Consider the following 26,454-nt stretch of genomic DNA (forward strand, 5'->3'; position numbering starts at 1 on the left):
TGATGCAGGATTGAGGCACCCACTTTGACTGGAGCTCTGAACACACACCACCCAACAACCTCTGAGGAAAGACCAGCTGAATACACTTGGACAGGTAACATGTGAAGGAAACAAGCAATCACAGAGGAAGTACAACTACACAGCAGCAACACAAGGTAAATTACTTTTTCTAAACTTACCAGGAAATTTAACTACAGGAAATAAAACATTATGATATGATATAAATGCGTTGTGTAAGAGTGGCTCCCCCTCATCATAAAACCCAAATGAAACATTGTTTATGTCGGTTTTCTTTTCCAATCCGTGATGTTCTGTGTTAACTCACTGAACGACTCACACACACAGCTGTGAGCTGCAGTCAGCACTTTTACTGCAGGTTATCTGCCTACAGTTGCTTTTAAATATTTTTCTTTTAAAAGTGTTTCTTTTAAAATACTTTTTAAAATTAAAAACAGATATGCATTTATCATGGCTGCCTTACAAAATCTGCATTTGTTTAGAGCCTCATTTATGCACATCCTCAGAAATTAGCAATGAATCACAGATATGACTAGATGAAAATTATTGAGTGTTACTATGAAAGCTGCAGCTACAAGGAATTGTGGGACAGGATAATCTTCTTTCTCTCATAAAGGATGGTCCAGTGTTTCCTCTGCTAAAGGAGATAATTACAGAAGTGAGAAACTCCTTTCTTTAGTATTTGGAGATTTTGAACAGCCCTGATCATGGCTGCTATTTACATACTTCTGGGTCTGTGTGGTTAAAAAGCAGGTATATTCCTGGCCTTACACGGACAAAGCACAACATTTTCACAGCCAGGAGCGTGTCTTTCATTTGACAGCCCTTTTCTGTGCAGCACACCCTCTAACCAGACAACTACAGCTAAACTAACAAGTGTTGGAGGATGACTCACCTAGTGTGACCTCGGTCTGCATGGGCATGGACAGAGCTGGATGCTTGACCTCACAGCTGAACAAAGCCTCATTGTCCAGCTGGGGGTTGAGGCTCCAGGTCAGCATGGCCCTCACCTCCACGATGCCGTCACCTGCTGCCTGCTGCCAGTGCTGGAAGTAGTAGAGCGGGTCACTGCTCTGGACCCAGCGGGGAAACTCCCTGCTCACTATTGTCTCAGGGATCACCTCCGTGGTCGGTTCGGGCTTTAATATAGACGCCTCCTTTTTCCCTTGTTGGAGGGCATCTGGGCCATTTTGGCTGAGCTGAGTCAGTTTCCCCTCTTGCTCCAGCAGAGTCAGGGACTTCTGGAGTTTGGTGTCATCAAGATCTCCCTTAGGGAGAACCTGGGAACTCCACAACCCTGCTTGATTCCTACCCCAGGTCTTGTCTGGACTGGAGCCCTTGTTTTGAAATCCACTTGAGGAGGAAGACTGGGTGGTTGGCAACACATCAATAACCTCACCATCCCGCTTGAAGTACACCTGAAATGCAGGGACAGAAGCAGCTGAGGTCAACAGGAAGTGTGGAACCATTCATGTGTGTTTCAAATCGCATTCAAGTTCCTGTGCTGGCCTGGCTGTAAGTAACACATATACCTGAGAATTCACTTTCAGCTGGTGCCGTTCCCTGTTTTAGACATAAAAAACCTGTGTTTTTAATAAGAATCAAGCCTGTTCATTATCAATAATTTGAAAGAAAAAAAGTATCCACCTATTTGTTTAGTCAAATATGTCCATTGTGATTATCATCCAATTTTTGGTTATTTAGACGGCTTCTGCCCAGTTGATCTCTCTGAGCTAACAACAGCAATAGTCTCTTCTAAACCATCAACTTGTATTTTACACCCAATCCCAACCAGACTGTTCAAGGAGGTTTTCCCCTTAATTGACACTTCCATATTGGATTTGATCAATCGGTCTTTGTTGACAGGATATGTCCCTCAGACTTTTAAGGTTGCTGTAATTAAACCTTTACTTAAAAAAACTACTCTTGATTCATAAGTTTTGGCTAATTATCGACCTATATCCAATCTCCCTTTTTTTTCTAAAGTTCTTGAAAAAATAGTTTCAGCTCAACTTTGTGATCATTTACATAGAAATAATCTGTTTGAAGAGTTTCAATCAGAAAAACTTTCCTTTTTGATAAAGCTTATAGTTAGGGATGGCTCAGGTAATCCTGAAACATCCCATAGTTAAGCTGCTATAGGCTTAGACTGCTGGGGGACCTCATCTGTCACACCTTTCCTCACTTTGCTCTCTTTTTCCCCCTGTTTAATTTCTCAAATGATATTATGTACATGTGACATTATTGTAGTCATTAACTTCTGTTTCCCAGTTCCAACAGATATCCTTTGAATGGCGTTATGGTGTTTTTTCCCCCCTCTTTTCCCTCTTTTCTGTCTTCTCAAACCCCAGCTGGTCGAGGCGGATGGCCACCCTTCCTGAGTCTGGTTCTGCCAGAGGTTTCTTCCTGTTAAAGGGAGTCGTTCCTTTCCACAGTCGCCTCAGGCACGCTCAGGACGGGAGATTGGACTGAAGACAAGTTTCGGTGCAATCTGTTGGTTTCTTTAGCTAGGATATTGTTTTTGAATTGGCTTTACATGAATTAATTGGATTATTTTGAAATTAATTAATTGGATTATGATTACAATTAAATGAATTCCAATTGGCTTGAATTTGACTATATCATTTAAGTGCCTTGAGATGACAATTGTTGTAATTTGGCGCTATATAAATAAAACTGAATTGAACTGAATTTGACTTCTGTCTTTTCCACAGCAGAGTAAAGCTTCAACATGGATGAAAGCCCATCACCTCCAACTTAACCTCCCTAAAACTGAACTGCTTGTCTTCCCAGCCAAACCAACCATACAGCACAGCATCTGCATCCAAACTGAATCCCTATCTCTTGTTGCATCAAAGGTTGCTAGAAACTTGGGTGTCATGATTGATGACCAACTAACCTTCAAAGATCACGTTACCTCGGTTGCTCGTTCATGCTGCTTTGCATTACTAAACATAAGAAAGATCAGACCATACCTAACCCAACATGCCATCCAACTCCTGGTGCAGGCCATGGTCATCTCCCGCCTTGACTACTGCAATGCTCTCCTAACTGGTCTCCCAGCCTGTGCTGTGAAACCTCTGCAGATGGTCCAGAACACGGCGGTGCGTCTGGTCTTCAATCAGCCTCAAAGAACACGTCCCCCCTCTGTTCATTGAACTCCACTGGCTACCCTTAGCCGCCCGCATCAAATTCAAGTCACTGATGTTAGCTACAAAGTGCTAAATGGAACGGCTCCCATCTATTTGAATGCTCTGGCAAAGGCTTACGTCACAACTGGGTCCCTCCGTTGGTCCCAGGATTGTCGTCTAGCAGCTCCTACACCACGCCTAAGACAATCCAAACTCTTTTCATGTGTCGTCCCACGATGGTGGAATGACCTACTGAGCGCTACCAGAACAGGGGCGTCCCTGTCTATCTTCAAGAAACTCTTGAAAACCCAGCTCTTCAGAGAGCATCTCCTATCCTAGCACATTATCTTTCTGTACTTCCCTCTATGCCTGCACCCTATCTCTACTCTGTCACCTCTGACAGAGTCGGACTAGTGGTTTCCTTCTATGTAGTTTATTGTTAGCTTTTTATATAACTTGTTATATCTTAATTTGTGAGTGGCTTTGGATAAAAGCGTCTGCTAATTGCAGAAACATAAACATAAACATAAAGCTTGAGAGCCAACAACAGCACCAACACACTATAAGCAGCTCACAGGTCAGACACCTTTACCTGCTATAACATGGAGAAGGACATCAGAGGGCATGCAGAAATCCATATGCAGGATGTTTGTCATACTACAGATTCAACATCAGTTTGAGGTCTGGGCACTGAGTTAAGATTAAGATATTATTATATATCTGTTATTCTTAATTATCTGGAAAACTGAAACATTTACTTTCTTGGCAGCTTTCACGTATTTAGCATCATCCATCATTCCTTCAATTCTGAGCTATTTCACAAAACCTGCTGTTGAAAAACAACTCCACAGTATGGTGCTCCCACCAGCATGCTTGACGTGGTGTTCATGAAGCGATGAGAGCTGTCAGTGACCGTGGCTTATTGTTGGGTGCAGCTGTGAATACCTTGTATATATTTGTGATCAGATTTACAGTAACTAAGTGCACAATACAAAGGTGTTGTTGGTTTAACAAGGAGCAGTTAAAAAGTTCAGATGAAATAAACAGAAAATGGAAAACAGGATTTCAAAGATATAAAGATTATTACAGTATGTCAATTATTTATTCTGGAGAAGTGAAATCACTTTTCACTGGATTTCATTCTGTCACCATATGCAGCTGTTCTCTAATCCTCTGATAATAAATACTTTTCTCAAAGAGGTCATTCAGGGTACAGTCCAAAGCACCAGATAGCTTTTTCATTTAAACTTTCAAGCTGCTTCAGGCCATTTGTGGGTGTGTGGGCGCATGCATGTGTGTTTCTGTGTGTATGAGCATTAACATTCAAAATCCAGCTGTGCTCCCATTTTGATTCTGCAGTGAAAGTACCAGCACCCTTATTCACTCTTTCAGGCTTTCTAATAGCTGTTTTACAGTTTTTTCTCAATCCTAAATGGATTGAAATATGGATCATGAAGCTTTATCTCTTTACATATGGACCCACATTAGAGTATGGGGACTAATTTCCTCAAGAGAGATAACTAATAAGAAGGCTCCATCTCACCACAGGAGCTGGCTTTGCTCCTTTAACAATGCACACCAGAGTAAAGTTCTGGGCTTCGTAACGGCTGAACGGAGCTGGGCTGTTGGCTGCCACCATGGAGATAGACTTGGGAGGTACTGTAGAGAAAATACAAAGAAGACTGAGGCTTTCGTACATGAAAGTGCTTTTGATTCAGTTATCTTCTCATCTTTAGCTCTCATTTTGTGTATATCCATTATGAAAAGTGGCTCCAAGGACAACATTGCTTATTCCGCTCTTAAGTTCAGATTTGGATACTAATGTTGGTCAGAGGATCAATCCTCACTTTTGTCTTCTTCTGCTTTTTCTTTACACCAGTCACTATTTGCAATTTAGCTACATTTAAATACTCTCACAGCAGTTGGATGAATTGCCATTTAGTACAGGTATGCAAGATTTCATAACACCAACCATCTGATTTGACCATTAAAATGAATGAGAATACAATAAATGGAATACAAACCAATAATGGTGAGAATGATGCTGCTCGAGGCTAGAATCACTTTGTCCCCGGAACTTCTGTCGTAAATGCCCACGTGGCACTCATATAAGCCATCGTCCTCCATGTGGACCTCAGGAAGTCTGTTCACATGCGGTTACAAACATTCCAAAGGATGATTGTTTTGTCTTTTTTTAAAAATAAGCTTACCATTTTTGCCTTTTTTTATTCTTCGTGGAAAAATCCAACAAGGTTTGCTTGACCCCCTCCTCCACCACTGTCAAGACTTTTAGGTGTGAACTTTTCCTGATTCCTTCTAATATGGATATGAAACTTTTGGAAATACATGTCCTACCGTACTGTTGATTGGTACACTAGGTCCGCTTGTCCCTGTGCGTCTTCCATGTGGGAGTAATTACTGTTATACATGGCATCATAGGTGAAAATCTTTTGCTTGGCATTGCCACCATCAATTGCCTGCAATGCAACAGTACACAAGGATTGCTGAGGTTACTACAGCAGCTGCAGTATCAAGAGACAATTGTAAATATTCTGTATCTGTGTAACTCCTCGTACAAAAGTTATATATATATATATATATATATATATATATATATATATATATCATCATTCTGTTCAAATTTACATGCATTACATGTAAACATTGGCAAACATTGGCAAACATTGTGCTGTATTTTAGAAATTTTAATGAATGACAAACTTTATATTGAACTTAATATATTGTCTACTCCTAGAACAAGAAACATGAGGACACATGGCTTAAACAACATGAAGATGACACATCAGATAAAACAAATTTTAAATTTCTCTTATAAAAGAAAAAAAATTGGTTGAATTCATTTCACCTTGATTTGGAGAAAATCAGCAAGAAAGTTTCCAGTTTTAAAACTACAGCAGTTAGTTTCCGCAGTTCTTAAACTGATGTAACACTGTGTTAACCATACTCCTGTCCCAATATTTTTCACATATGCTCATCCATCCACCCATTTTCTATACCCGCTTAATCTGTCGGTCGGGTCGCGGGGGTGCTGGACCCTATCCCAGCGGTCATCGGGTGAGAGGCTGGGTACACCCTGGACAGGTCGCCAGTCCATCACAGGGCCACACAGAGACAAACGAGACAAACAACCACAAACACACTCACACTCACTCCTGGGGACAATTTATTTTAGAGACACCAGTTAACCTAACATGCATGTTTTTGGACGGTGGGAGGAAGCTGGAGTACCCGGAGAGAACCCACGCATACACGGGGAGAACATGCAGACCCCACACAGAAAGGCTTTCACATATGCTCTTTCTATCAAATTTGGAATGAGCATATACATTAATCCTCCCCCCTGAGCTGTCACCTTATCGTGGTGGGGGAGTTTGCGTGCCCCAATGAGTCTGGGAGCTATGTTGCCCGGGGCTTTAAGCCCCTGGTAGGGTCACCCAAGGCAAACAGATCCTAGATGAGGGACCAGACAAAGAACAGCTCAAAAGACTCCTTATGATGAACAAAAAATTTGGACCTCGTGATCCCTTGCCCGGATATGGGACACCGGGGCCTCCCCTCGGAGCCAGGCCCGGGGGTGGGGCCCGGCAGCGGGCGCCTGGTGGCCGGATCTGTGCCCATGGGGCTCGGTCGGGCATAGCCCGAAATGATTACGTGGGTCCCCCTTCCGACGGGCTCACCACCCGTGGGAGGGGCCAAGGGGGTCGGGTGCGATGTGAGCTGGGTAGCAGCCGAAGGCAGAGGCCTTGGCGGTCTGATCCTCGGCTACTGAAACTAGCTCTTGGGACGTGGAATGTCACCTCTCTGTTGGGGAAGGAGCCGGAGCTGGTGTGCGAGGGTGAGCGGTTCCGGCTAGATATAGTCGGACTCACCTCGACGCACGGCTTGGGCTCTGGAACCAGTCCTCTTGAGAGGGGTTGGACTCTCTTCCACTCTGGAGTTGCCCGTGGTGAGAGGCGCAGAGCAGGTGTGGGCATACTTATTGCCCCCCGGCTGTGTGCCAGTACATTGGGGTTTACCCCAGTGAACGAGAGGGTAGCCTCCCTCCGCCTTCGGGTGGGGGGACGAGTCCTGACTGTTGTTTGTGCCTATGCGCCAAACAGCAGTTCAGAGTACCCACCCTTTTTGGAGTCTCTGGGGGAGGCACTGGAGAATGCTCCTACCGGAGACTCCCTCGTTCTGCTGGGGGACTTCAATGCTCACGTGGGCAATGACAGTGAGACCTGGAGGGGTGTGATTGGGAGGAACGGCCCCCCCGATCTGAACCAGAGTGGTGTTATGTTGTTGGACTTCTGTGCTGGTCATGGACTGTCGATAACGAACACCATGTTCAGACATAAGGGTGTCCATATGTGCACTTGGCACCAGGACACCCTTGGCCGCAGTTCGATGATCGACTTTGTGGTTGTATCATCGGACTTGCGGCCGTATGTCCTGGACACTCGGGTGAAGAGAGGGGCGGAGCTGTCAACTGATCACCACCTGGTGGTGAGTTGGCTCCGCTGGTGGGGGAGGATGCCGATCAGACCTGGCAGGCCCAAACGTATTGTGAGGGTCTGCTGGGAGCGTTTGTCAGAATCCCCCGTCAGAAGGAGCTTTAACTCCCACCTCCGGCAGAGCTTCAACCATATCCCGGGGGAGGTGGGGGACATTGAGTCCGAATGGGCCATGTTCCGTGACTCCATTGCCGAGGCTGCTGATCGGAGTTGTGGCCGTAAGGTGGTCGGTGCCTGTCGTGGCGGCAACCCTCGAACCTGCTGGTGGACACCAGTGGTGAGGGAAGCCGTCAAGCTGAAGAAGGAGTCCTATCGGGCCTTTTTGGCCAGTGGGACCCTGGAAGCAGCTGATAGGTACCGACAGGCCAGACGGGCTGCGGCTTCGGCGGTTGCTGAGGCAAAAACTCGGGCCTGGGAGGAGTTCGGTGAGACCATGGAGAACGATTTCCGGACGGCCTCAAAGAGATTCTGGTCCACCATCCGGCGTCTCAGGGGGGGGAAGCGGCTCACAGTCAACACTGTTTACAGTGGGGACGGGGCTTTGCTGACCTCAACCAGGGATGTTGTGAGTCGGTGGGGGGAGTACTTCGAGGAACTCCTCAATCCTACCAACACGTGCTCGGAAGAGGCAGAGTCGGAGAGCTCGGAGACGGGGCCTCCCATTTCTGGGGCTGAGGTTGCCGAGGTGGTCAAAAAGCTCCTCGGTGGCAAGGCCCCGGGGGTGGATGAGGTCCGTCCTGAGTTTCTCAAGGCTCTGGATGTTGTAGGGCTGTCTTGGCTGACACGCCTCTGCAGCATCGCGTAGACATCGGGGACAGTGCCTCTGGACTGGCAGATTGGGGTGGTGGTCCCCCTCTTTAAAAAGGGGGACCGGAGGGTGTGTTCCAACTATAGGGGTATCACACTCCTCAGCCTCCCTGGTAAGGTCTATTCGGGGGTATTGGAGAGGAGGATCCGTCGGATAATCGAGCCTCGGATTCAGGAGATGCAGTGTGGCTTTCGTCCTGGCCGTGGAACAGTGGACCAGCTCTATACCCTCGGCAGGATCCTAGAGGGTGCATGGGAGTTCGCCCAACCAGTCTACATGTGTTTTGTGGACTTGGAGAAAGCATTCGACCGTGTCCCTCGTGGAGTCCTGTGGGGGGTGCTCCGGGAATATGGAGTGCCGGACCCCTTGATAGGGGCCGTTCGGTCTCTGTATGACCGGTGCCAGAGTTTGGTCCGCATTGCCGGCAGTAAGTCGGATACGTTTCCGGTGAGAGTTGGACTCCGTCAGGGCTGCCCTTTGTCACCGATTCTGTTCCTAACTTTTATGGACAGAATTTCTAGGCGCAGCCAGGGTGTTGAGGGTGTCCGATTTGGCGACCTCAGAATCGGGTCTCTGCTTTTTGCAGATGATGTGGTTCTGTTAGCGTCGTCAGGCCGTGACCTTCAACTCTCACTGGAGCGATTCGCAGCCGAGTGTGAAGCGGCTGGGATGAGAATCAGCACCTCCAAATCCGAGACTATGGTTCTCAGCCGGAAAAGGGTGGAATGCTCTCTCCGGGTCGGGAATGAGATCCTTCCCCAAGTGGAGGAGTTCAAGTATCTCGGGGTCTTGTTCACGAGTGAGGGACGAATGGAGCGGGAGATTGATGGGCGGATCGGTGCGGCGTCTGCAGTGTTGCGGGCTCTGCACCGACCCGTCGTTGTGAAGAGGGAGCTGAGCCAGAAGGCAAAGCTCTCTACTTACTGGTCAATCTACGTTCCCATCCTCACCTATGGTCACGAGTTGTGGGTAGTGACCGAAAGAACAAGATCGCGAATACAAGCGGCCGAAATGGGTTTCCTCCGCAGGGTGTCTGGGCTCTCCCTTAGAGATAGGGTGAGAAGCTCAGCCATCCGGGAGGGGCTCGGAGTAGAACCGCTGCTCCTCCGCATTGAGAGGAGTCAGATGAGGTGGCTCGGGCATCTGGTTAGGATGCCCCCTGGGCGCCTCCCTGGGGAGGTGTTCCGGGCACGTCCCACTGGGAGGAGACCCCGGGGAAGACCCAGGACACGCTGGAGAGACTATGTCTCTCGGCTGGCCTGGGAACGCCTCGGGGTCCCCCCGGAAGAGCTGGAAGAAGTGGCCGGGGACAGAGACGTCTGGGTTTCTCTGCTCAAGCTGCTGCCCCCGCGACCCGACCCCCGGATAAGCGGCAGATGATGGATGGATGGATGGATTAATCAGCCATAACATTGTGACCTAATATTGAGTAGGTCCACCTCTGACCAGTCAGGACTTGAACAAAGAACATTTGAGAATGTCCCGGAGCGTCTTGTGCCTCCATGTTAGCTAGAGATCCTTTACTGCTGTGGGTTGTGGGGTGGGATCTTTGTGGGCTTGTTTCCCACTGATGCAAACTGCATTCAGCTCAAAAAGCACTTGCATCCTCACCTGAAACCACACAATCTCTCGGAGGTTGCCATCTGTTTGGAAGTTGCACTTGAGTGTGACTGTGTCTCCAATGACGACAGGAGGAAGAGGATCAATGGAGATGGTCAAGTAACCTGCCAAACAGAAAATTGGGAGACATTACTGATTTGATGATTCAGTTCTATAAAGCTGCATACAGATGGGTGACACAGTAAGGGAAAAATCAGTACAAGATGCATGAAGTAGATAGATAGATAAAATACCTTATTCATACCCTCTGGGGGAAATTCAAATTGTCCAGCAGCTCACAAATATACATATTCTGCACTTATACAATAATCAGATGAGTACACTGATTTAAAAAATCAAAAATTAAAGAGGTAACAGAGGTAAAAGAGGTGTTGCCCATTATATGGGATTGGGAACATATCCGTAACAAATGCATGGAGCAGTTTTTCTGCATCAGTCTGAGACAGGATGTTCCTGATTTTAACAATATTATGAGGGTGAAAGAAGACAGTCCTAGAAACCTGTTTTATATGTGCATCAAATGATAAATTCTGGTCAAAAATCACTACAAGGTTCCTCACTGTAGTACGAGAAGCCAAGGAAATACGATCTAGAGTAGTGTTTTTACCAATCCTGGTCCATCAAGGCACATCACCCTGCATGTTTTCCATGTTTCCTTGCTCCAGCACACTTGATTTAAATGAATGGCTCATTCCAGCCTTCTGCAGAGCTTAAAGACCTGACCCATTCATCTGAATCAGTTGTGCTGAAGCATGGAAACATCTAAAACCTGCACGACATCGACCCTCGAGGACCAACTTTGGACATCCCTGATCTAGAGTAATTATCAAGACAGTTTCTGTAACAAGACAATTTGTCCCTGAAGCGCTCAGGTCCAAAGAGAACAACTTCAGTTTTGTCTGAATTTAAAAGCAGAAAGTTCTGAGTCATCCAGGTCTTTATGTCTTTAAGACAGGCTTGTAGTCTGACCAACCTATTGGTTTCATCTGGTTTCATAGATAAGTACAGCTGAGTATCATCAGCATAACAATGGAAATTTATGACCTGCTGTCTAATAATGTTTCCTAATGGAAGCATGTATAAAGTAAAAAGAATTGGTCCAAGCACAGAACCCTGAGGAACTCCATGACTTAGTCTGGTGTGTGAGCAAGATTCTTCATTTACAAGAACAAACTGGAATCTATCAGATAAATATGACTTAAACCAGCCTAATGCAGTTCCTTTAATCCCAATAACATATTCAAGTCTCTGTAACAGAACGCTGTGATCGATCGTATCAAATGCAGCACTGAGATCCAACAGGACAAGCACAGAAACAAGTCCGCTATCAGAGGCTAAGAGGAGATCATTGGTAACTTTAACCAGTGCTGTTTCTGTGCTATGATGCACTCTGAATCCTGACTGAAACTCTTCAAACAGATTATTTCTGTGTAAATGATCACAAAGTTTTTTCAAGCATCAAGTTTTTACTTTGAAAAATATCTGCATCTGGGTCCAACTTCTCCTTGCCACACACCCAACCTCACAAAACCCCAGAGAAGGATCTGGCCAGAAATTGACGTGGCAGATTTTTTTTAATGAAAAACCAGTTGACATATGTCATACATCTCAGAGGAGGTGGAGAGGGTCAACTGTGAAGCCTGAGGGTGCCTCCTCTTTCTTTGTTTCTCAGTCACCACAATCTCCAGGGCCACAGTTTATGTTTATGCATTTAGGAGATACTTTTATCCAAGCAACTTACACTGGTAGGCAGTTATGGTAAGGGGGTCTTGCCTGAGTACCCCTACTGGAGGTAGTATGTTCTATACAGGGGATTTGAACCCAAATCACCCACATGAAAGGTGGCAATCTTACCACTACACTATCCAGTCCCTTATTCAATTGACGCGTGACTGCTTTCCCCTCCAATCTGACAGGTAAACTGATATGGTGGATGTAGCACAATTTTGTGTTTTCAACAGGATGGTTTTTGAAGACATGAGCACCAAGGAAGAGCTACTCACCATTTTGCCATTAAAAGGACACACCGGAAATGAAGATATTTTCAATGCCTTCATGGGATTTGTTAGTGAGACAAAACTGCCGCTCTTCAAGCTGATCTCCATCACAACTGATGGGGCGCCTGCTATGTTGGGCCGCACCAGTGAGTTCATTGTACTGTGCAAACAAAGTGAATCTTATCATTGTATAATTCACCAGCAAGAGTTGTGTGGAAAGACTTTAAATATGAAAGGCGTGATGGATATTACGATGAAGATTGTGTGTTCAGTTTGGGTCAGGAGTCTGCAGAGAAGGCTTTTCTGTGCTCACTTGGAGGAGAATGATGCTGAGCACACAGACCTGCAGCTTCTGGTTAAGCAGAGGTAATTTTTTAGCCAGATTTATGGAGCTGTTGCCTGAAATCAAGGACTTCCTGAAGCTTTCTAAACATGTGGATTACCATACAAAGCTAGAGGACCACCACTGATCTCACTGGCGAGCTCAATGAATTGAATGTACAGCTGCAGGCTGCAGCTGATATCCAGCAGGTTGCAGCGTGGTAACCTGCGCAACTTCCCTCACATGCAAGCAGAACTACAACATCAAGGTAAAGGTGTGACACAGCTTGACAATGCATGTTATGAGGAGCATGTTCAGAGCATCTCGTCAGAGTTTGAGAGCTGTTTTACAGACTTTGCATCCATCAAGCCTTAAGCCAGCTATATGTGTTATCCATTTGGTGTAAGAATTGATGTTGATGACATTGCCGCCAAAAGTCTAATCAATTTTCGACCTGGAAAGCTCCACTCTTGAGGATGAGATTCTGACATTGCAAAATGACATTGACATCCGCTCAACCTGGAGAGCATATAGTGTTCTGGAAGCTACTGGTGGAGGAGAAGTATCCCAATCTCAGAAGATGTGCCTTGAACCTGACAGCTCTTTTTGGATCAACTTATTTGTGCGAGTCTGCTTACACGCACATGAGAATCATCAAGTCCAAGTACAGATCAGAATGACTGATGACCACCTTACAGCCTGCCTATGCCTCGCAACCAGCTTCTACACTCCTGACTACGAGAAGCTAGCCTCCTTCTCCCAGTACCAGGTCTCCCACTAGCGTAGAAAGTGATTTCCTGCTGCTCGATGTGCCTTAAATTGCCCCTTGTAGACAAATAAAGTTATAAAGTTATTTACAGCCTCTGTGGAGTGAAGGCCCCCTGTGATTCAGGGCACCCCGGTAGAAGAGGGGGAATTTAAGGTTGGGAGGCACTGGTTTGGATGAAGCTATTGCTATTGTTCACCCAGATAGCTCAATAGGACAGAAACAGTTTCAGTACTAACAGGGATCCGGGGTTCATTTCACAAAGCAGGTTCATCAAACTCTGAGTCTGATCCTAAGCTCTAAATTGATCTAATCTGAGGTAGAAAACTTCGTTTTCGGTTCCAGAAATGCTTAGTTTAGTCAACTCTGTGTTGAGTTAAGCGCGTGCGCCACAAGTATAAAAATCCAGCATCAATGGAGCCCCGCAACGACGAGTCACCATGGCAACGGGGAAGAGGAGGGCTACGTTTTTCACCAAGCTTGAATTGGAAATCTTAATGCGCTCATAAGGCGAGTTTCAACAGGTTTTTAGAAAGAAGTTCAACACCGCTGCAGCTGCAACAGAGAGGGAGACGGCGTGGGGGAACGTTGCTGCTCGGGTCAGTGCGTAAGTTTAAATGTAGTCCTTTACAATCACAATAATATTACAGGAGAAAACTGCTTGAATGGTAGCCTGTTCATTTATTTCATTTAGGTGCAATCCCACAGGGGAGAAGCACACTGGGCAGCAGCTTAAGATGAAAACATTGTTCAAACAGGTCAGACCTCAACATGGAGGCACCTCGTTTTGAACACGTTTTACACTGTAAAGTAAATATTAAGTGACTATTTTTACATAAATATACACATGTCTTCTCATCTATATTATGTTCTGTTAAATATTTAAGCCTATTTAAACTAACACAGACTTATACTCAGCCAACAGAAAGAAGGTAGATGCTCGTAAAACGGGTGGTGGCCCTGCACCGCCACCTCTAACGGAGGCAGAGGAGCTGGCCCTAAAGCAGGATATTGGAAGGCCAGAGGCTGAGGGGGTCCCTGGAGGGAGCTCCACATCCTCTGAGTCCACCCCCCAAGACACAAGTGCCTTCTAATAGGCCTATAGATATCTTTTTAAAGCCTATTCATACAAATATTTGTCTTGTTTTCCTTTTGTCACAGATTCTGATGGTGCCACTCAAAAAGATAATTGTCTGGAAATGCTAAAACATCTATGATGGTCTGATAACCATCTCGTGACGAATATTTAATTCTCTGCGCTGCACCTTCATCCACGGGCTCATTGTCAAAAGGACATGCCCTGTCCATATTGGACTTCCAGAATTTCTAGAAGAACTAGGCTACGCCAAAACTCGCCTGACTGAATGAAAAGGAAGAAAAACCTGGTTCCGACCAGGTTAGGTTCATAGAGTCTGTTACTACGGTAACTGTCCGAGAGCTTAAGTTACCCATCTCTCTGAAACAGGCAAGAGTTACCCCACTTTCTCTGGTTTGAGTTATCTCCCTTTCTGAAACGGAAAACTGAGAGTTTCCCTCATTTCAGGGTTAATAAACTCTGCAGTTGATTGTAAAGTTACTTGATGATGCATCAGTGATAGCAGAGGGCAAAATGCCATGTTGACTTCACACAGAAACATCTGAATTAGCAAAAATTTGCTTTGATGCAACAGTGTATACATGCATATACTTTCTTTGATAAGGCACAAAAACAGGCTTCTGTTGTGGAGTTTTAACAGTGTGTAATGTTGATCCAAGGTGAATTGATATCTGGAGCTGCCCTCTGACATGGAAATTCAGAGCAAAGGCACCTTGCAGACCAGGAGCATGGTGATGCTGGAAGGCCTTCTGTCATGGCATTCAGCTTTACCTCTACAACACTGGACTGTACCGCATGACATCACCCTGTTTACAGATTATTTTTCTCCCATGCTTTTTCTCTTAATCCTCCCCGCAGCTTTGCATCCAGAGAGCCAGACATTTGTCCAGCTCTGGTCTCTCCAGACACACAAACACTGTGGAAGAGAGATTAACACACATCTGAATAAAGCTGAATCAGTTAAAAACAAAAAAAAACAATGCTTTATAATGTCCTTTGTTAACAACAGAAAGCTATCATTTAACTGAAAAAAGCATATTTTGGAATGAGATTAAGGTTAGTGAAAATAGATATTGGATTGGGATATTACTGTCCCTGGACATTTTAGGATTGGCTGTGGGCTATGACTGTTTCTGCCCCACTTTGAGGTGACATAGACAGAAAGGACACGTCCACAGCTTAGCCTCTGAAGCGGACTGTTCACTGTAAAGTATTAAATACTCCAGTTCTTAAATTGTCATTGCTGGGGAGATCAGGCTCAGCCTATACGGCTGCTCTCCTTCATGTACATTTTGATGGGGGACGAGTCCGCCCTGCTGTCAGATAAAAGACTCAACACTTAAAAATGTCAGTAACAAGTAAAAAGACTACAAAAATAGGCCCATTGGTGATGCTACACTGTGCTTTGAGCGTAGGACGTGTGGTGCAACAAAAGCTGCTTTAAATAAGAAATACTGGAGGGTCACTTCATGTTAATCTCTCATCACAGAGCTCAGAGCTATATATAGGGCAACCATAAACAAGCTGCCTTAAACTCGAGGCTTAAACCCGAACAGAAAGAGAACCTGTATGTGAAATTGCTCTCATCTTTAAAAACAGTTGGGACAGGTCCATATTTCCCACTAAGTAGTATCCTCCAGGGCTCTACATTAACTTTTTCGATCACCAGCCAATGTGGCTGGTAAGTTTCTGACGTTATCACTTCAGAAATTTTACAAGCCACATTTTTTCCTGTGCAAAAAAAGACAGATTATGAGAGCCACTGAATCAATTTGATAATTTTATTAACAAAAGCTTTAAATTAATCTTACAGTGAAGTTGGGACTGTATATCCAATTCAAATAATTACAGTAAAATGAAACTTAAGTACATACAAAAATGATCCTAACATTTCATGAACCCTTGCATACTATTCAGGGGTCTAATTTGACCAATGTTTTGTACATAAAAATAAAAAACATAAAACTTTTCTTTTTAGCTAGAAATTTGCCAATTTATTTTAATGTGACCGTTAATATACAAAAATGGAAATATTTTACAACAGATAATGGCTCTGATTCAGAGCCCCCATCAGTTCCATTTTTCCCTTTTCTCACAAAGTGTAGCCCGCGTGTGCGCACACTGTCACCATGCCAGATTTCTATGGCTTTGCGTGGGTCGAAGTCTTTGATGTCTGGTGTTTTCAAGAGGTCAGCGAGTGTCTCCCCTTTCAGGCTTGAGCACCAGTCACTCTTTGCCTGCTTCATAACACCAAACCCCGTCTCACAGTCAGCTGTACTTGTTGGAATGGTGAGGAGGGCATCGAACAGCTCTCGGCTGTCAGGACACTCATGGTGCAGCATTCTGTTGACTGTAGGCTCAAAGGTCCCTGTTGCAGGGTCAGACAAACAATACAAAATGAGATGTTACGGAACGCCCTTTCAATGACTTTCAAGCACATGGAAAACACATTTTCTAATGCAACTTTAGTTAGTAAAAGATGGCATCACATTTGGATTGTACCTTTAACAAATGACCTACTCAAGAGTAATTCTGCTGTAAATTGACCCATAGCCCTATTGTTCAAGGTCATCACAAGGTACATCAGATGTTATTCTTAAACTCAATTTTCTTAAACTTTATTGAACAGTACCTTGGCTGAACCCTGCAGTGTATAGTTGTGTTTTCAGGATGGTCCACTGATCTGGAATCAAGTCGATATCCACTCCAGCTGTCAGTAGAAGAGGTCTGAAGTGACTAATAACCTGGTCTACGTCATCATCACCAAAATCTGAGAACAAAGGGGAAAGACGTTGATACAAAGTTAAAGCTGCAGTCTGTAACTATTTTTGAGTTATATTTATATCTGTGGGGAGGGGAGGAGGGACCTGGAGGCTGTACTCATTCAAATTTTCTGGCTAAGTCCACTTTTTTCTCAACACTACAACTGCAGCTTTAAGGAGTTGTCTTAAAACATAAATGGGCATATATTTGTTCATTACATTTTAATTACTGACCTGCACTTGTGTCTGTCTCTGGCCAGCACTGGAAATTTATCAGTCGCATTGCCTTCAGGACACGACTGTTTACGTCGGCAAACCTAGAAGTGATGCACTGGCACAGGGCAGATCTGGCACAGGGCATCTATGAGATCATTCTTGGACTTGTCATGCTGGTCAGGCTTAGTCGGTTTCAGGAGAAGTCTCTCATAGATGTCCGTCTCCAGTGCTGCTCTCAGCTTAGGCCTGGATCTACAGTTGTGCACAAATCAATGGATTAATTTTTTATCTTTACATACATATTGTGAAAAAACACAACCTAAAATCAAATAATGAATTGTATGACATATGATACATGCCTTATACATAATCACCATATTTTAGATGCTGCTTTTAATGAGTTTTTATTTATTATTATACCGAGACCTGAGTTCCGCATTTCGTTCTTTTCATGTCTCATGGGCAGAATGACAATAAAGTATTCTATTCTATACCTTGACTTTCTATGACAGCCTGAGTGGAGGACAGACAGCTATGAGCCTCAGAGTTGGAAAGGTTGCTCAATTGAAAGATGATGTCATGGAGAAGACAGCAAAACTGTGGGACTCGGCCATCCTTGGCTATGTTAAGGAAGCCCTTGGCCTTTTGCCTCTGAACATCTTTGTTAGGAGTGGTCTCCTCCTGGGACTACAAGCAAAACAACATCACAGAGAACATTTACACTGAATTCCAAATTATTATGCAAATATGATTTGAGTCTCATATTAATTTTGTTTTTCCAATGCAATTGTTGCCTGGTATTGTGTCTCCTACCTGTTTTAACAGACATGTGTAAGGAGGTGGTTCCACATTATTAAGCAAGGCACAAATATTAAATTATCCACCTACACTGCTGGTTTTAGTAGGCTATAAATGATCATACATTTTCCTGTAAATGGCGTCCAACAGCAGCCCCTGAGGAAATGGTCTAGTGCTTTGAGGAGATGTGGCAGCCACCTGGTTCCATCTACTCTGGTTGGCATCAAAGCCTTCATGTGGAGCTCCCTGAAGTGTTGCTTTAGGCTGGCCCTGTTTGCTCCACTCTTGCGATACAAGGTGTGGAGTCCACTCAATATGTCCTCAACCTTCTTGGCCATCACATTTCTCCTCACTGCATCTGAAAAGGCGAGCTCAAGTCTATGGGCCATGCAATGGATTCCCAGCACTTACGATCGGTCTGCACGCAGCTTGGTAACTATGCCATTGTTGACTCCTGTCATTACAGCTGCTCCATCTGTGGTGATGGCCACCAGCTTGCTCTTCCAATCAGTGCTCACTTCACTCTCCATTACATTACACACAGCTTCAGCTATGCTTGTAGCATCTTCCCCTCACTGACATAGACCATCTCTTCCTCAATCACTGCACTGTCCAGGGGATCCTCTGACATGGCAGACATCAACTTGCCCTCATCTTTCTCCTCACATCCTCAACGATGTAGTGAATGAACTATTTTGCCTGATAGTCATTTGTGTATGTCTCTCCTATCTTCAAGACTTTCTTTCTATCAACCCTGAAATAAATAATAACCAAAAACACAAAAATGCTTGTATTAGGGCAATCGTGGGGGCCACATGATATATTCCTGTTAAACCTTTGCGTGTACAGTAATGATAGCGTTTAAACAATGTCTTTACGTTAAACGTGTTATTTTGTTCAACGATACAGAACAGCTCAGAAAATAAATTGCTCATGGGCTAACAACTGGAGATTTCACTCAGCAGTACGTGAGTGCGCATGCGCGTCTATTTCCGCAACACAGCGGGTTCTATGGGGATCTGTGCCTTTGAGTTAATGTAATAGTACCGGCAAGAATTTAAAACTTCTTTCACCCCTGCAATATATATATACAATACAATGTAATGTGTCGGAAACATGTAAATAATAAAGGTAATCCACTTACTCACACATCCATGCGAAGTCGGTGAAAGGCCTGCCTTTTTCCCGATGGTGTGGGCATTGCGAAAAAGTAGCTCTTCTCGAGTAGTACCTTCTCGAACTCGGACGTCTTCATTAAGGCTCCTTCCAGCTCGACTCTTCGATAAGACACGTCTTGGCGGTTTTCGTTCTCAGGCTCTCCTGATGACTTCGGGCACTCTCATGATCCTTTACAGCTTCTACTTTAAAATTATTAGTTCCTACCACGAAATTATTAGTTTTGTGTTTCTCTTTAGCATATATTCGGCAATCCTAACATAACAATACGTTGTTTTTGTGATCATAAACGAGCCACTCACGACCAGTTAGCCATTTACAATTAAATTTCCTTTTTTTTTTTTGTTTCGCGAGGTCCAATATGCTCCCCCTCCCCTACTTCTTTGGTAGGCATATCCTTTCTCTTCACGGCCGGCTGTCCGAACCATCGGCACATCTTGTTTGTATCTTTATTTGTACCGCTGCTATCGTTTTTCCAACCCTAGAGTGATGCGGGGAGTTGACTCATTTATCACCAGGCAAGCCGGCGAGTGAGTTTTTTTATCAATACGTGCCAGAATTAATTTCCACCCACATTTGGCAGGTTGGCGGGTGTTAATTTAGAGCCATGGTATCCTCCCTTTATTAAACAACAGTCTGTAAACGTCTGGGAACTGAGGAGACCATCTGCTGGACCTTCGGCAATGAGTGTTCTTCCATTCTTGTCACGTATGGTGGATGTACGTGGCGTGGTGGAAGTTTGAGGACATGACTGACTATCACTGTGGAAAAAAAAAACATGAGGCAAAACCCGACAAGACATAAATGACGGCAGCATTAATGACGGTGAGGATTTCGCAGTGAAACGAGGGAACCTGGGAACCAAATACTGAGGGGAGGTGATTGGTGATGGAGTGCAGCTGAGAACAACAGGTGATGAGGATGAACCTAATGATGGGGCAAGAGTGACTGGGGAAAAACAATGGTAAAACTAATGAGTTAATATAAACCTAAAACATGAAAGAAACTAAAGTCCCAACAGAAAAATCAAGAACCAAAAACACCACTAAACCCATAGAAGTGACAATTCTCTGCTGAATCTTTTTTGAGACATGTTGCTCAAGATAAAAGAAAAAAATACTAATATTTTTCATAAAAGTAAAATGTCTCACTTTCAAAATTTGCTATATTATAAATGTTCTGTTGTAAATGAAATATTTGTTCATGAGATTTTGATATCACATTTAATACTCATGGGTTGAGTCTTTTTGGGAAATGGGGTTGTGATTTCAGATTCCTTTATTCTTGGTCCAATTCTACACCAATTCTTTATCATATAGATTAGCTTATATCAGACTTCATTTGTGGAAATTCTGGTATGAGTAAATCCATCAATTTTCTTCCACTTATGTGAGTTTAGGACACTGGATCAGTAAATCACAAGCTTGACCTTTCTACTCAGCTCCCCTTTGAGTGCAATGAACCAGCGCAGTATCTTCATTACTGCTGACAAAGCCCCTCTGTCCATCTCTCACACCAACATCCCACCACCCATAAACAAGATATTGAGCTACTTAAACTCCTCTGCTTGAGCCAAAGACCCACCCTCTCCATGCATGTTTTAAGCTGCATGTCCAAAGCCTGGTTAAAAAACTGAGGCTGAAGCTAAGTTTCTATTTTAGAAACAAGTTGTGTTTTTCTTTTAATGTAAGGAAGAGACTTATTGCTGCAACATTTTTGCCTGTTTTATACTATGGGGATCTTACGTACATGCGTGGCCCTGCACAGGCACTGAAACTGATTGACACAGTTTACCATGCGTCACACAGGTTTATTACAAATTGTAATGTCCTGACTATGCTCGGATGGGATGTTTACAAGCTCGTAGATATACACACTGGTATACTTTTATATATAAGGCAATTCTCTGGTTGCTCCCAACTTACCTCAGTTCTTTTATTTCTTTAAAAGGTGATGGTCAATACTCGATGGTCAATACTCGTTCTTAGGTGTTTTATACCTTATTAGTACCAAATGTTGGTATGGAGCTTAGGAAAAGGACATTTGGGTACTCAGCACCATCAGATTGGAATTTTTGAAAGAAAGTTTTAAAAGTCAAAGATCTGAAGTCTTTGCTGTTAAATCCAAATTGAAAGATCTAGAAAAGGAATCATCAAGGTGCTTTTGTTTTAGCTGATGTTGTTAATTTCATGATTTGTATTGTACTTTTGTACTTTTAGCATTTTTTTGCCATTATTTGTTGTAATATTATCTGAATGTCTTGTCTGTTTTGATTGACGTGTTTTTTGTTTGTGCTGCTGTTCTATCTTGGCCAGGACTCCCTTGAAAAAGGGATTTTTAATCTCAATGGGACGTTTTTCCTAGTTAAATAAAGATTTAATGTTAAAAATGTATGGGTTCTGTCCTGGAACCCTGGCTTCCTCCTGTCTTTCAATACTCATATTAGGTCAATTGTCCATCCATCCATCCATCCATCATCTGCTGCTTATCCGGGGGTCGGGTCGCGGGGGCAGCAGCTTGAGCAGAGAAACCCAGACGTCCCTGTCCCCGGCCACTTCCTCCAGCTCTTCCGGGGGGACCCCGAGGCGTTCCCAGGCCAGCCGAGAGATATAGTCTCTCCAACGTGTCCTGGGTCTTCCCCGGAGTCTCCTCCCAGTGGGACGTGCCCGGAACCAGATGCCCGAGCCACCTCATCTGACTCCTCTCAATGCGGAGGAGCAGCGGTTCTACTCCGAGCCCCTCCCGGATGACTGAGCTTCTCACCCTATCTCTAAGGGAGAGCCCAGACACCCTGTGGAGGAAACCCATTTCGGCCGCTTGTATTCGCGATCTTGTTCTTTCGGTCACTACCCACAACTCGTGACCATACGTGAGGATGAGAACGTAGATTGACCAGTAAATAGAGAGCTTCGCCTTCTGGCTCTGCTCCTTCTTCACAACGACGGGTCGGTGCAGAGCCCTCAACACTGCAGACGCCGCACCGATCCGCCCGTCAAGCTCACGCTCCATTCGTCCCTCACTCGTGAACAAGACCCCGAGATACTTGAACTCCTACACTTGGGGAAGGATCTCATTCCCGACCCGGGGAGAGCATTCCAGAGATGAAAGGATGTTTCCACCTAATGACCCCAGTGACATGTTGGTCAGCACTGCTCACTGGTCTATATAGGGATTATTCACTGAATCTGGTCCATTTTCTTTTGTAGCACAAGTTACTTGTGTTTACTTTGAACTCTGGTGTGTGAGAAAGATTCTTCATTTACAAGAACAAACTGGGATCTATCAGATAAATATGACTTAAACCAGCCTAATGCAGTTCCTTTAATGAAAGTAATAGAATGCTGTTATTGATCGTATCAAATGCAGCAGAGATCCAACAGGACAAGCTCAGAAACAACTCCACTCTCATTGGTAACTTTCATCAGTGCTGTTTCTGTGCTATGATGCTCTCTGAATCCTGACTGAAACTCTTCAAACATATTATATCTGTGTAAATTACAAAGTTGAGCTGCAACTACATTTTAAAGAACTTTAGACATATAAAGGAGATTGGATATAGGTCGATAATTAGCCAACACTTCGGAATCAAGAGTAGGTTTTTTAAGTAAAGGTTTAATTACAGCAACCTTAAAAGTCTGAGGTACATATCCTGTCAAGATAGATTCAAGCTGCTGTTGATGATGATATATCATATATCAGATGATATGTCAGTGACAGTAGTGGGAAGGATTCCATTAATTTTCTCTCAATTTTACTGGTAAAGAAGCTCATGAAATCATCACAACTGAGAGTTAAAGGAATACATGACTCAACAGAGCTCGGACTCTTCGTCAGTCTGGCTACAGTGCTGAAAAGAAAGCTTGGATTATTCTTATTCTCTTCTATCAATATATATAATATGATATAACTTTTTGAAGGACTTTCTTATATTCTATCAACTTATGCCTTTATCAGCTTTTTCTAAATGAGTGGAATACCATTTTATTTCTAGAATTCTTGATGTCTACTTTATTTTACGTTGATGTTAGAATTCATGTTGGTCTTCATAGTCCCACATGGCTATGAGTCGACTTTCTGTACATATTAAACATGATAACATATCCAAGATTTGTTGTACTGTGTGGGTTCTGGAAATAACACCTTTAGACAGGAGAAATTTAATATTTGGTATTTTACACTGATCAAATGTCAAACTGAAAGGACAATTAATTGTTATTAGAACAACTGCGCTGATTGTATCCTGAGGATGTTTCCCTTGAGAATGGCACTGCTGACTTTATATATGTCCTTTGTATACATCCTATGTGTCATAGGAACTTGGGGTTGGAATTGGAACGGTTCTGCAGAAACTGTGCGGTTCCAAGGTGTAGGAGAGATTCATTCATAATCCAGAATATACACAGAAAATTTATGATTTTTGCTTGGGGATTAACATACATGCACTTTTTGTTTGAACACTCAAGCATTTAATCATTTTAAAGTACGGATTACCATACGCAATATGGGTCAAAGTCAGACAATGGGCTTTTTTATCACAAAGGGAAAATCACCAAACAACATTAGAATAGAATAGAATAGAATAGAATAGAATAGAACAGAAAATCAGGTAACATACTGGAAGAGGGTTCTCCTGCTCTGAAGCCACATCACCAGGCTCTATAAACATTTGAATCTTTATATAACTATGTTACACTTAAATATGTTAACACACAGTGAAGAGAATGGGCCCGAGCTGCTGAATTTCTTATTGCCCCACCATTCTGGAAAAAAAAAAAACTCCACTCAAAATTGTTTTGTTGTATGTTCTATTTATATCCTACAATAAAATTGTATGGTTATGTTCAGAGAAAGATACTGGGGTTATAACCACATATGTAAGTTAAGGCAAATAAATATGATACATTATGGTACATTAAAGTCAGTTAAGACCTAAAGTTCTGAATTTGTACATCCATTTTCTACATCTCCTCTGGATCAAAGTAATAGCAGCCGCGGTCTAAGCAGAGCTGGCCAGGCCTCCTCTTAAAAGAACATGTTCTGGATTTTGATTAGAGTTAACAACTGGTGAGAGCAAAGTGATAGAACATAAAAGTTCATCACCTGCAGCCAGACATGCTACTCATCAACCATCCATACCTCCACACTGTCCACTTCCACCTCATCTCATAAAGAAGAAACTATTTTCAGTGCCTTTTTACTGTCACACCTTTATAGCAGTACTATACATACTATGGAAGTCTCCAGTGCAATGTCACATAACAACACCATGCAGTAAATATGCACTTAGTATAACCAGATATGATTCATTGCTCTAAATCAAGCACATATCAGGCAGATTTTTTCACTATTTTTTTTCTATTCCATTCACTGTTCAAAATATGCTACAACCACTGGTACTGCCCTTTAAATTTGCCCTGTACGCCATTAAGTGAATTAAAATCAGAATTTAATTGAGTAGCAGTGGGGCATGATTAAGCTTGTCATAGTACTGCTGATTCACTGTTAATGATGAAAAAGAACATAGAGAGTCTTCTGTAACCACAATTAGGCAGACAAATCTACCAAAAGATAATCATGACAGCAAACATCAAAAACAATAACTGTGTTACCTCCAGACCAATCCAACTCTAGATACTCCCTTCAAAATCTACTGCCTTCAAAGCTTTGTAAACTTTTTCTCTCAAGGTGGTTTGAACAGAGTAGAAGTCATAGAGGTGTTGTTGTACTTACCCACTGAGCAAAGAGTGTGAGCAAAGAGGAGGAGGCAGCAGAAGCTGAGACGACCAGCCATCCTGCTGAGTGCTGCGGCTCAGACCCACGGATGTTCCATCTGTTATCAAAGTGGAGGACATGGGCAGCGTTTCATCTCTCATCCTTCACATTAAGAGCTGCATCGCTTTGCTGCACGGGTTTATAGTCAGAGGATTATAGCAGCTCTCTCTGTGCACCAAAGTCTACTTCTATCTCCCTCTCTCTTTAGCTTGGCCTCTTTTGCTCTCCTATCTCACTCTTGGTCTTAGTGTCTCCATCTCTGCTTAAGTCTTTTTAATGCCAAAATATCTAAACTTAGTAGGAGGAGATACTTGGTATCAACAAAACATCCCATACTCATTTATGCAGCAGGTGTGTGGTTTGCAACAAACAATATCCCTACAAAATAGTTCAAATGGCCAACAGAAAGTCACTCTAGCATTTTGGGGGACAAAGAGGTCGAGGTGCAATCGAAGTTTCCACCATAACACCCTGTTAGAGGAAGATTAGAAAAGATGATAAAAAGACCACAGCATCATGACAGCATGTGCTTTAAGGAAACATTGCATAACCACTTAAAAAAAATAAAAGAAAGCAACATCTCCTGTTTGTTTGGGATTGTTGTGTCGCAGCAGTTTACCTTTAAATTTGTCCCTGTTTTTGACATATGAATGTCATTTTAGGAAACTACTACAGGTCAGGAGAGCCACAACAATAATAAATCATATTCTGATATTTTACTGAAGACAAAAATAGCTACACAAACAAAAGATAAATAACTACAACTGAAATAGCACAGTCTCACCAGAATTAATGTACTAAACTATCTCCGTAGAGAACCTCAGACCTCCCCTATTCCAGCCACGTCTTCCAAAGGGACATTGAATTGTTCCCAAGCCAGCCAAGATGTATAATCTGTCCTGTCCCATAGCAACCTCTGCAGATTTCTACCAGAACTTCCTCTCTGCTACACTTCAACTTTCAGCTGATTTTTATTTCATTTTGTTATCTATCTATAACAATCACATATCTGTAATAATGATTTATACTGCAGCAATATAATTTATCTTTGAGGATTAAAAAAAGTTTTATTGAATTAAATTTAATTAAATTAAACTGAATTATAACTGAGTGAGAATTCTCCAGTATCTAGTATCTGCTTTTCGTCTATATTGACATTCCTGAAGGGGAATGCCACTTAGGGACAGCACTCCTGACTTAAAGAGTGCACAATTTCTTGTGTACAGTAAAGATATGTAGCTTTTTATCCATGCAGTAGACTGCTACATAACATTTGGGTTATTTATTCACATTTTACCACTAGCAGCATGCAGTGTCAAAACAAGTAATCATATTTACATTAATGGAACATAGCAAATCAGTTTTCTTTTCTTTGTTTTTTTTCATATAAAAAGCTTTTCCATATGCGACATGGAGACAGGATTGATCAGGACCTGCTCGTGATTGACAATCAGTGCT

The 26,454-nt window shown here is 43.3% G+C and overlaps 2 protein-coding genes across 3 annotated transcripts in view; both read right to left on the minus strand.

The window, feature by feature from the left end:
* The window catches only part of LOC140271942 (immunoglobulin superfamily member 21-like), a 51,511-nt gene extending 26,171 nt beyond the window's left edge, over positions 1-25,340 (minus strand). The window contains exons 1-6 of the mRNA XM_072367236.1: positions 24,955-25,340; positions 10,083-10,195; positions 5,505-5,626; positions 5,174-5,292; positions 4,693-4,808; positions 914-1,436 (exon numbers count right to left, since the gene is read on the minus strand). Of these exons, the coding sequence (XP_072223337.1) occupies positions 914-1,436; positions 4,693-4,808; positions 5,174-5,292; positions 5,505-5,626; positions 10,083-10,195; positions 24,955-25,015 (1,054 nt within the window). The 5' untranslated portion in view covers positions 25,016-25,340. The remainder of the gene's footprint in view (positions 1-913; positions 1,437-4,692; positions 4,809-5,173; positions 5,293-5,504; positions 5,627-10,082; positions 10,196-24,954) is intronic.
* Positions 16,148-19,969, minus strand: LOC140271944 (zinc finger protein 862-like). Of its 2 annotated transcripts, XM_072367238.1 has the most exons (5): positions 19,193-19,969; positions 17,745-17,937; positions 17,269-17,502; positions 16,905-17,042; positions 16,148-16,640 (listed from the first exon to the last, which is right to left on the minus strand). In XM_072367238.1, the coding sequence occupies exons 3-5, from the start codon at positions 17,393-17,395 to the stop codon at positions 16,267-16,269; spliced, it is 639 nt and encodes a 212-aa protein (XP_072223339.1). In that variant the 5' UTR covers positions 17,396-17,502; positions 17,745-17,937; positions 19,193-19,969; the 3' UTR covers positions 16,148-16,266. The 2 variants fall into 2 exon arrangements, with proteins under 2 accessions (XP_072223339.1, XP_072223338.1); XM_072367237.1 differs by having other exon boundaries at positions 17,745-19,969.
* Positions 25,341-26,454: the final 1,114 nt, after the last annotated feature.

This window comes from Leuresthes tenuis, unplaced genomic scaffold (assembly GCF_036924035.1).
Source record: "Leuresthes tenuis unplaced genomic scaffold, fLeuTen1.0.hap1 SCAF_16, whole genome shotgun sequence".
Classification (NCBI taxonomy): Eukaryota; Metazoa; Chordata; class Actinopteri; order Atheriniformes; family Atherinopsidae; genus Leuresthes; species Leuresthes tenuis.